This window comes from Cyprinodon tularosa, unplaced genomic scaffold (genome assembly GCF_016077235.1).
Source record: "Cyprinodon tularosa strain WSP-4 unplaced genomic scaffold, ASM1607723v1 ctg392, whole genome shotgun sequence".
Lineage (NCBI taxonomy): Eukaryota > Metazoa > Chordata > Actinopteri > Cyprinodontiformes > Cyprinodontidae > Cyprinodon > Cyprinodon tularosa.
This window is the reverse complement of record NW_024039110.1, coordinates 351,797-363,421: the sequence shown is the minus strand read 5'-3', so window position 1 is coordinate 363,421 and position 11,625 is coordinate 351,797. Positions and strand designations below refer to the sequence as shown.

Sequence of the window (11,625 nt, the reverse complement as noted above, 5' to 3'; positions counted from 1 at the left end):
AATATATCATTTCAATTTTAAATTATATTCTTTTTGGACATCAGTTCCTCGTTAGACGCCGCATCTGTTCAAGCCTGATACATCATCAAAACATTTTAATCAAGCGTATCACTCCCACTTTCTTTAACTTATCTGTTTTTGATTCACCCTCTAGTTAAATGATAACAACATTATAACCACAAACAGGCTTTATTTCCCTTTCGTGAGCTTAACTGAGTATTTGCAAACTTCCTCCTGATTTACTGATATAACTTATGTATCAGGTTTTTACTCTTTTTTTTCCACTTGTATGCCATCTTTATACTTTCTTTCCAGCCTCTCAAACTTAACTCCCTGTCATCAAAAAGAAAGAAAAAAAAACATTGCTCCAGTCCGTCCCTCCTGTATTTTGAGAGAGCAGAGTGTGTCTGTTAACAGGAGGCGAGGTACTTATACGCTGTCATTTACAAACACGCAAACAGCTGGGTGAAAAGGCACCATCTCTAGTGCAGCGTGTATTATGTAAACTGCATGCACTAATGGTTAAAAAATAAAGCAAAGATATTTCTGATAAAAAAAAACACTAACACAGCTCCATACCACCCTGACCTTTGAACTAAGTGCTCAAAGATCTAAGTCCACACCAAGGTGTTGAGTTCATGCAGTGCCACTAAAAACTTTAGCATGTCACCTAGAATCAGCCAGGCGGTTTGGTGGAGCTTGGACGGAAAAACCAAAGACAACAACGCCGGGTATGTGTAGAGAACCTATGTGAGGGAAACACAGCAGCATGGGAGCAAAGAGGCGCCGTTAGAGAAAGAAATAGACCTATGACATCATTGTTTAAGTAAGATGCACGTTTTGCATATGTCTATAAAAAGAAAAAATCTTTCTTCTTTAAGAACCAGTGTAAAAAATTATTACCGGTAATGATGGCCTCCTAAAAGGCAGCATCTGGATGGATGAACTGGCTAAATATCAAACCAACTGTAGCAACTCATTCAAAATTAGTGAAAATACAAAAGCATTAAAAGGTGTCTGGGGAGAGGGACGTCTGGATGTCTCTGCTTAGACTACTGCCCATGTGACCCAGTCCACAATAAAGCGGAAGATGAGGATGAGTAAGATGGTTAAAATTTACACACTTTACATATCTTGTCTTTGTTTGGCTGCATACAGTTTGAAGAGGAGGAGCAAAGCACTGTACCTTTAATCGATACGTTACACAACATCCCCGCTTAAAGGGAATAAAGTCCTCGTAGGTTTCTATAAGAGTTTAAAATCTCCTCCAGAAATCAAAATGTTATATTTAAATCTGCTTTAAGCAGTCCTGTTAATTTATCCAATTAAAACCATTAAATTACACCAAAGTGTCCAGAATTGTGCAAAAATCTCAGCTGATTATGTAAACATGCTTGTTTCCCAGTAGATTGTTCAGAGCCGGTCTGAAAGCACCATGGCTGCGCCGACAGCGGAGTCTGCATTCTGTCCGTAAACCACCTCCAGAGGAAACGCCCTCTCCACCTCCTGCCTCAGCACCTCGTTGCGAGTGAGGGCGCTCCCGCTCCCCAGGATCCGCCCCACCCCTGCCTGCTGCAGGCGCTCCACAGGCATCATGGAGACGATGTTGCTCACGATGCCACGGCACAGCGCTCTGAACACGTGACCCAGGGAGAGGTTGGAGGTAGAGATGTTGGAGACCTGACCGAGGCAGAGGGGGTTGTGTCTTTCCCCCAGGATGGTGGGGCTCACCGTCAGGTCACTGGTCTCCTGGTTGAGAGCGCAGCCAATCAGCTTCTCATACATACATGAGTCACTCAGCTCTGCGCCTGTCAGGATTTAAAGGAAGCAGAAGGTCAGTCTAACTTGTCTAGGGTTACACATAGTGCTAACTGCTATCAGAAGATGTTAGAAACACTTGAAAAGGTCACTGTTGTAATTATTTTATTGCTTGCTTAATGTAGAACTGTGTAACACCAACATGCCTACATCACACATGGTGCGACATCCCCTCTGATCTTAATCTATGATTAACAAATAACGTCAGAATGTCAACAGTCTAACAGAAATCTATTTTTTTTTCTGCTCAAAGTTTACCTTAATAGAGTTACTCAGAAAATATAGAAATAGAAAAGTAGGAGAGCTATGATCTAGAATTAGGGCGCAGAAATACTTGTTTTATTTTCCAATGAAAATGCATGAAGTAAAGGCAGTTCCACAACACACTCATGCAGGAATAAGAGACAAATGTGTGGTTATTGACAGCTAATGAATAGAATAGACCTTCAGCTATTTATGAGCTTTATTTAAATCAATCTGAAATTGGCCATGTAATGGCAACTCAGGGCATTAAAGTCACCGTATTTTAGGTAGACGAGCTTTAAGGTGCTTCTCATCTACTTCATAAACTTCTGGATTACTGTTAGAGCCGACTAAGAACCAAAGTTTGCCTCCAGTTTATTTTAGGACCGCCCTGCTTCCTGTCTGCAGCAACATCTGTAATGATCACTGAAGCAAGACTTGCTGCTGATCTGACAGCTACCCGACATCAAACACAAAAGGTTCAAACTGATGTGAACTTTGTGTTAAAGTGGCTAAATTGGCAAAATGGAGCAGTGTGCAGATGGTATGCTCTGTTAAATGTGCAGAACAAATGTAAAGGAAGAGCTTGTTTTGAGTTTTCGCTTTAAAAAAGCAACTGAACTGACCAAAAGGAAAACCATCAGCTCTGAAAATAAACAGCTCAGGTTACAATGTGACTACAGCGTCCATTAAATTAGCTACGCTTCAGTTATTGTGCAGAAATGCCAAACACTGTCAATAATGACAATAATCAGCAGATCACTTCCTAGATAAATACATTTCTACTCATAACGTCGCATTTAGTGGACATTCCCATAAAAGCTAAATACAGTTTCCTTCTTTATGAACTAAATTTTTAGATTTCGCTTTGTTTTCTATAAAAATAATGGTTTCTTAGTACCTTTTTTCCTCACCCTCAGAGTTAATGTTAATAGCAATGATGACTGTAGGAACATAAGTGGGTACAAGTTTAGAAAACAGTATTTCATCTCACAGAGCTCTGTTTAATCTATTCAATGGAAAGTTTATGACACAACAGCACATCTAAACTGATACAAGGAGAGCTTTAATCAGAGGTTGTTAAAATAAAAATCCATTAAAACTCTGAAAGAGGAGCAGAAATCAACAGCTTAGGTGGAGGAATATTTTGAGAGAGGAAAAAATACCAATTAGGTCTTGGTGGAAAAAAGAGGCATAAAAGAAGCCGATGTTAAAGGAAAATAAGTCTGGATTCACAGCTCAGCTGGGAAAATGGCTAACAGAGCGATGAGCAGACACTGATGGTTGAAAAGAAATCTCATATGACCATTTTCATAGATTTTTAATCTTTCATTACTTTTGTCAGATTCAGGGTATTTCTGTCACCATTGTGGGTTTTTCTTTCATCAAATAAGCCTTAATGTCTGCAGATGGCATGTGACCACATTAGTGGAGAATGAAGACCTTTGCAATGCAATGCATAACAAAAAACATACCAAGTTCCTTCATCCAGGCAGTCAATGTGTCCACAAAAGTGGCCAAGACGTTCCCTCCGTTGAGCGACGCTGCCACAGACAAGTATGACGAGTCAAAGTAAGGGAAGTAGGAGATGGATGACTCAGGCTGAGGGGAATCAGGAGGTATGAAGTCAGCTGGCATGGCGAAGGTCAGCTGGGCTGACGTGCTGATGTTGAGAACTGGGAAATGTTAAAAAGGAAATAACCTATAAGAAATAGACAGTATTTTTATACTTCTTATGTGCTAAGATGTAATGAGAACAATTTCAAACATTAAAGAAGGTCATGCATTAATCACATGAACTTTGTTAGACTTCAGCGAGTTGACCACAGAAAAGGTCACTTTTAGGCACATTATGTCTTATCATGGCTTATTTAAAATGCATTAAAATCTTTATGTTGATCATAATACACTAAATGCATTAACGACTTCCTGTTTCACCTGCATCTGCTGGCGCACTCATGCAGGAGTAGACGGAGCACTGGAAGTCTCCCAGGGCGGCCCCTACTGGTGTGCCTGCAGGAACGCCATGCCAGGCAGAGCATGTCTGTCCCACCAAGGCACCAGATGGCACACAGCGAGGAAGCAGACGAACAGGGAAGCCCGCAGCCTTCAGACTACAGCATGCACACAATGTAGTTTGTTCAGTAAGACAGACCTCCGGTAGTGGTGGAGCAAACTGTTAGGTGGTTATAATCTCCGATAATACGTGCACAGGCCATAGAACATGAACTTTTACATACATGTTCTCGTTCCAAAGATTGGTTGCAGTGTTGAAGAAGCCCCAGCTGGCTGCATTCTGAGGCGTCATCATGCATGTGTCCAAAGTGCACAACATGGACACCACGTAGTCCTGGATGGTACCAGCAACTGTGAAGTTCTCCAGGAATTCAGGGCTGCAGAGGAACCAGAAAAACGTATTTATTCACTGCTGAAAGTGGCTCCTGAAAGGACTGAGTGTGTACCAACCTGTGTTTCATGTACCAGAAGATCGTTGCACAGCCGAAGCCTGTTGAAAGCCCGAGATGAGACTCTGGCTTCGGGAGGGAGGACAGGAAGTCACTGCTGCAGCGTCCGTCCTGCCATGTGACCAGCTGGCTGGTGTCTCTGGGTGTGAAAAAGTCCCGGTCTGACCAATCGCAGCCTGGGTAAACAGATATTCTATGTTTAACTGGGTGATGATGTTTAGAAAGATTATAACCACCAGTGCAACAAAAATGACCCCTTATATCTGTACAGTAGCTGGTGGCGGCGATCCAAGCAGAGGCTAACAGGATGTCAGAGAAGGAAGATGTATGTGTGAAGCCATGAAAAACATACGTCTGCTGTTCGTTCAGTGAGAGAGAGCAAGAGTTTTAGTGACTAACAGAAAGGCTAAACAAAGTACAGCAAAGCTGCTCTGTTTAAACTGTGAGCTTTTAACCTTTTTTAATAAACATACTAACAGCTAAGATAGTTAATATTAAGGGTGTAGAAACATGATTGTGTCAAATATGACAGTATTTTTTAGACGATATTTGTTTATTCATAAGATCAGTATAGGAATATTTCATAAGACGTTAGTACTGATTCGAAATAAGGCTAAATGTAAAATATATATATATTTATATATTTAATTGTCTTACTTTGATATAACCCTTGAACCTCTCATTGATAGTTTGCAGAGCACCACTCTACAGCCTATTATTCTGATGCTCTGCACCAGCAGAGCAACAAGATCTTGAGGTTTTTCCAAAACTGTATTAGTAAAAATAATAATAATTGTCTTTGTAAATGTATTGGTATATCAGAGGATAATTGTGATACAAATCAATCGTTTTGCCAAATTCTCCGATACACCCCTGGTTGATACAAGATCCCAAAGACAGTTAAACGCTTCACTTCCTTTTGTTTAGAAATAATAATAAATATCTGTTTTATCCTAACATACTCTGGAAAGTTTAAATTTATATTAAAAAATCTAAAACTGTCGACATCTGGCGTACTTTCATAAGCATTTTTACTTTTGCTTGTTGGCTGAATGTTGAGATTAAAGAGATTAAAGAGATTTAATCTCAATTCAACTTTTCCTGGTTAAGCAAATGTGAAATGAAAAATAAAATGGCATAGAAACAGAAATATATTTTATCAGTGGGGAGATTCATCTGTTCCAGACACATCGAAGCATTTAGAGTCACAGAAACAGAAAATATAAAAACAGAACATAAACTATGCAGGGGGGAAATTATCTGCATAAGAAAAAATACTATGCAGTTACTAAGAATAGTATACTCAGATTTGAGGAAACGTGCAACCGAGTTAGATAAAAAAAATATACAAAACTTGAAAAAAGACTGGTTACAAAAAAAGAAAAATAAAACTTTTCAAAAACGTTTACTGGGAGCAGTGATGGGTTTAATGTCCAACAGCCTCTAGGAGGAACTCTCCTTATTAGAGCTAAGATTAAGCAAATATTTTTTTTAAATGCATGTTTTACTTATGTATTCATTTTAAAATTATAGCAAGAAAAAACATGGATATACATATATTCTAAGAAAAACAAAACAAATCAGGGACAAAATACATATATATTTTTTGACAGGGATAAAAAAGAAATCTGTTTATTTGGAAACAGCACACAAAAAAAAAATTATCTAAATCCACTAGTGGAAGATTTCAAGTGTTTATCATGCAGAGTCTCATATTCCATTATACCTTTATGCACTGCGCCATTCTGCTCCTTACAGATTAAAACTAGAAGCAGAGGCCGATACAAATGGGTTGATTAGTCAAGCTACCTGATCAGGCAGCCAGCCTGCAGTCGGCTGCTGGACAGAGCATGTTACCAACTATAGATTTCATACCTTTAAAACTATAGCTTTAAATGGAATTTGAAGCCTTTATTTACTGAATGTGTTTTTTAATAACTAGATCGTTTCAACCACATAAACTACTGTTAAAGCAGCACTGAAGAACTTTCAGTTCTGGTTGATTTTGGCTCCCCCTAGTGGACATAAGCTGTATTGTTATACCTGCAAGAAGGCAGCATTTCCCATGAGGGCAAGCAGGGTAAAGACCACACAGCGTGGTAGAATCCTGTTCTCCAGTCACCTGCAGTTGGATTGAACTACGTTTCTGTTTCCAGTGGCTGTTTGAAAGAATCATAATCTAATCTTTGATGGAAAGTAAATATAAATGCTGGAATGGGACAAATAGTTTAACAACCACTCCACAGGCTGGCCCTATGTTATCTACTTTTACTGGTTCACACCTGAAGGGTCTATGGCAGGGGAACACATGTGGCTCTTTGGATCCTTTTGCAAGTTATCATTTTTGGTCATGAACACCACTTTACAGCAAACGAGGGAAATTGTGGGGTCAGATGTGGTCTACAGGCTCTACCTCTGTTTCAAAGCTGAGAGCAACTCCATCATAGAAAAACAACAGAAATCTAATGTTGCCTACATATGTTAGCAACTGTAAATTTAGTTTAAAGAAAAATCATTAAAAGATTATGGTACAAAATGAATACATTCATCTGAAAAGTTGATAAGCCAAGTCAAAAAGTAAATCATTTAATTTTATGTATCAGCATTAATGTTCTGAGGATTATGTTGTGACAAAAAAACAATGTTTCTCTCATTCTGTTTTTCATGACTTTCTAATAGAAAATGTTTTTGTATTTTTTTTTATTTTACCAAGTGATTGTTCTTTGTAATTACACTGTCATGAAGATACTTTTCTTTTTATGTGATTGATTGATTGATTGACTTTATTGATCTCAAAGTGGAGAAATTTACATCGGCTAAAATAGTCAAAAAGAAGAGGAAGGTGCAAATGAAGAGGTGCATGGGGGGTAAATATGACAGCTGAAGGCTCTTTTTTAGCAGGATTATTATACAGGGTTATTATATTTATATAGATGGATATTTAGATATATAGTTATTGCACTGGGTGTCAAATGTAGAGAAACAGGTTATTGCAAAGGGTATTAAAAAATTATTGCAAATTATACATTGCACAAAAGTTATTGCTGTTGTAGTGTCGCATTGTAGAATCTGGTAATAAGTGTAATAAGAAATGCCAGTTTTGGAAACTATAATGTTTTTTATTAAAAAAAAAAATACTTGAATTGAATTTTCACAACAAAATGACATTAAAAGGATCAGAAATTTGTTTTAGATCTATTTTACTTTTCATCAGTTTAGCAGTCGTGTTTGTTTGTTTTAGATCAACTAATTCCCTAATAAATAAAATCAATACTTCATCTTGATCAATCATTTTGTTTTTTCTTATTTTAAAAGCTAAAAAAACACAAAATGTCGGTTGTTTAAGATGGCAACAGATTTCCTACAGCAGATATTAAAAAAAACCAATAACCTCTGTTTTATTAAAAGGTCATTTAATATGCAGCTGCTCTAGAAGACTTTTATTTATCAGGACTCAGAATAAAATGCATATTTGGATTTGAAAGGTTGCAGAGCCCTGATCTATGGCAGCTGTAATATGTCCAAGTCCATTTCATTAATATTTAACTACCGTGACAGATAAAACTTTGTCCTATTTTTATCAGCCATATCCAGCCTGCATCCTGGATAAATAAACAGCCTTTATGTGTGCAGCTTGTTGCTTTATTTTGAAATCAGCAGACCGGAAGTCCTCTTACCACCCTTAGCAGTCCAGAACAGAACCCCGTGCATCTGTCCGGTGAGAGCGACCCTGCTAACATGCTGCAGCTTGTCTCTGGGCAGCTGAGCCAAACAGCGGTTCAGGGCGTTTATGATCAGGCCGGGGTCCTGCTCCTTAGCCTGGATACCAAACAGAGAGCAAGAGGCTCAGCTGTGTCCCTCAGCTGCACAGGGAAGTTTGACAGCTCACCTTTATTCCTCTAACGTCGCTGAGATTGGCAGCTGTGGGTTCAGGGTGACCCACGGCTACAGTCCTGGAGTCCGCTGCCAGCAGCACAGCTTTGACCGAAGTGGTTCCCACATCTATCCCCAGGATGAACTTAGGCATGGTTGCTGGCTCTACTAACCATGGCACATCATCCTGGAGGCAAGGTCGACTTTCTTCTTCTTCTGCTTTTTTTATGGCGGTTGGTAAACAGTTTTCTGATGCATTACCGCCACATTCTGGGTTGGAGTATAAAATCTGAAATTATAATATTACCTCCGCCGAGGATGTAGGTTTTTAGGACGGTTTGTGTCTGTTTGTGTACACAACCTAAATTGTTATCGAAGGATTTAATCATTTTCTTTTTTATTAGAGGTTTCAGACAGACCATATAAAATTTTTATCCAGGATTTTTTTTAAGATTCTCTAACACTGTGAGTGGGGATATTTGGCGGAACAAGCAGTTCCCCATTAAACCGGAGGGTGGCAGCAGTGAGTATTATTACACTTTATTAAAAACCTATTTTTCAAGGGAGTCCTGGCCAAGAGTAGCCTGATAAACCAGACTTAATGGGAGATGAAATGTGTAATTTAGTCTCGCTCCGATGAATAAGACATCGGAAGATTGTTGATGAGAACCCGTTGTTTTTCAAACCACTGTCTGTGCCTATTGGCCAACGCTCTGACCAATGAGCGCGACTGACTGTGACGTAGTAAGGCGACAGAAAGCTGGTGGGGAAATGTAAACAAACAGCCTGTTGGTAAAACGGCAAATATGTGCTCCTTAAAAATGAATGAGCGTAGAGCCTCTTCCTGCTCATGTTTCAACGAAAACCCCAAGTCTAATCCTTTCAAAACTGATTCCAAAGCTGAGTCAAAAATCGCCATCAGACCCAGCGGTCCTTCACACACTGCTATGCCGAGAAAGGGCTGCTGCAGACGGGCTGCGGTTTCCTCTGGCTGCCGTTAGCCTCGGAGCTCTGCTGGTTGCCGCGGTGCTCTCAACTTCGGAAACTTTTTTTAAATTACGCATTAAATCGGTAAATGGACTACATAATGACACTTTAAAGTATAATATTCTCGCTTCAAATTATCTTAAAACGTACTTTTATTGAACAACAGCAACAGAAAATAGAACTTTTATCTTTCAATGGACGCTCTATTGAAAGCTGCTGCTGCCGCAGTGCTGCGTTCACACCAAACGCAGCAGGAGCAGCAAAAACACGTCTGCTGCTTCATTTTTGATGCTTGTACAAGTTTAGTTGCCCCAGCAGGAGGGGTTATGGGTTAACACATAGAAAACATGAAATACTGGGTAAGACAAAAATGCTGATTACAGACCGTTTTCAGAATAGTTGCACCTCTTCAGCCGAGGACCTCACCTTCATCTCTGCCCTCTACGCCACATGGTGTCACCAAGCGGACGCGCTTGAATGACGCGGACATTGTGAAGCAGTTGGAGCCGTTGGATCAGCGTCGGGAGGAGATATTAGAGAGGAAGCGTTCGGCCCAAGATGACTTCATTGCATTTGGGATGCTGGTAGCCAACATGGTGGACCGAATACAGCGAGGAGAAAGGTCCCACGCCTTGTACGGGTAATCAACCTGCTACAGGGGATCCTGGACCAACAGGCAGTAAGACCTGTGCCCAAACCTGAAGATACAGACTGAAATTGACTGCTATTATACATATACAATATATTATAAACTATAATATATATATTCTAATAATATACAACATGTTAACATGTCATATACATTTCATACGTAAGTTATATATTCATGTTACATGTTATATTGTTTTATTATTATATATCTATATGCTCGACATTATCTATATGCTCTAAAGTATCTATATGCTCTGCACTGACATCTAATTGTTTACTTTTTCTACTTAGTTGCACAGTTGCTTTTGTTATTTGTTTAAAAAATGTAAGGGATAGAAAGTACAGATACCTGTGTGAAAATGTAATGAGTAGAAGTCAGAAGTAGGAAGAAAAATAAGTAATGGAGTAAAGTATAGATACCTAAGAAGTGTACTTAAGTACTCTTGACACCTCTGGTTATGACTGTACTCTTACACCATTTACACTATTTAAACAGTTCACACTTATATAACCTTTCGACAAGACCAAGTTAACGCCTATTGCGTTTGGCACAATACTGCCCTCTTGTGTTCAAATAAACGAACTACTGAATAAAAACGTCTCAAATAATAATAATAATTCTTTCATCTTATCGTTTTGAATTTCCCATGAAAGTATTTTTTTTAAAACAAATTCCCCAAAATTTTCAATTATCTAGAATTTATAGCATTACAAAGTAATTATTTAAATTAATATTAAGATTGTATTTGCTATCTGTATAGACATGAAAATTAAAAATATGTATAAAAACAGAAATGAGTATTGAATGACTCCACTGACAGAATAGTTGCAGCATTAAAAATACTTTACAGCTATTAGTGGTTAAAAGTAGCCTGCAGAACAAGAAAAAAAACAAAGCAGGCAGCAGAGTGGGGTGGCTTTGAAAAATGTGCTCAACTTGTATGTATATTTATGCATAAAAGCAACAAACTAAAAATGCTGAATGTTAAAAAGTTTAAAGCTGCTGGAAGGATGAAACTTCCATAAAGCTCATTGTACATTTTTTTTTGCAATGGTAAAGAGCTCATTAATTCTTCAAACAATTCATGCATAGGGTTGGAGACACTGTCCAAAATGTTATTTTCCACCATCTCTCTCAGCTGCTCCAATTAACTCCTCCACAGGGACATCAAATGCCTTAAGGAGCCTCTCTGGCAGTCAACTAGATCTTTACTTCTTCAGCAGGTTTCTGCTTTGAACCTTCTTTTAAATATTATTTATAGTTTGTTCTGTTTATTGTTTAAAGGTGGTTATCAAGGTATTTATAACAGTCCAGTCTCTCAGTATCAGCTACCTGGATGCTCACCACACAATGTTACTCAGGTGCGCTTGCACATGCAGGAACTCCACCAGCAGCTCCTTGCTTTTCTCTATGGTAGCCTCCATCTTGGTGTTCCCCACAGACCTGCCTGAGAGATAAAGATCCAATATCCAGTGGGACAGATGGAGGCTGACTCCAAAAGTTTCAGCTTGTCTTTAAGAAGTAGGGTGGATGGAATTAAAAATACAATTTCTAATACTATCTTATAATAAACACATTGGATAAACA

General features: G+C 38.7%; 1 protein-coding gene and 1 long non-coding RNA gene across 3 annotated transcripts; one reads left to right on the top strand and one right to left on the bottom strand.

Moving 5' to 3' along the window:
* Positions 1 to 913: 913 nt before the first annotated feature.
* On the bottom strand, positions 914 to 8,611 carry shpk (sedoheptulokinase). Of its 2 annotated transcripts, none has more exons than XM_038297624.1 (7): positions 8,409 to 8,611; positions 8,204 to 8,371; positions 4,528 to 4,702; positions 4,302 to 4,454; positions 4,000 to 4,175; positions 3,537 to 3,737; positions 914 to 1,808 (listed from the first exon to the last, which is right to left on the bottom strand). In XM_038297624.1, exons 1-7 carry the CDS (start codon positions 8,551 to 8,553, stop codon positions 1,414 to 1,416), a joined length of 1,413 nt encoding a protein of 470 aa, XP_038153552.1. In that variant the 5' UTR covers positions 8,554 to 8,611; the 3' UTR covers positions 914 to 1,413. The 2 variants fall into 2 exon arrangements, with proteins under 2 accessions (XP_038153552.1, XP_038153551.1); XM_038297623.1 differs by having other exon boundaries at positions 8,204 to 8,345; positions 8,416 to 8,611.
* Positions 8,200 to 10,808, top strand: LOC119791490. The gene is made up of 2 exons (XR_005281867.1): positions 8,200 to 8,922; positions 9,781 to 10,808. It is a non-coding gene; the product is annotated as an uncharacterized LOC119791490 (long non-coding RNA).
* Positions 10,809 to 11,625: the final 817 nt, after the last annotated feature.

Coding starts and splice junctions, on each gene's coding strand:
- shpk (XM_038297624.1), bottom strand. CDS start 8,553: ATGCCTAAGTTCATCCTGGGGATAGATGTGGGAACCACTTCGGTCAAA. Junction 8,372..8,408: donor TAGAGGAATAAAGGTGAGCT/GTCAAACTTCCC, acceptor GACACAGCTGAG/CCTCTTGCTCTCTGTTTGGT. Junction 1,809..3,536: donor TGCCTGGATGAAGGAACTTG/GTATGTTTTTTG, acceptor AAATCCTGACAG/GCGCAGAGCTGAGTGACTCA.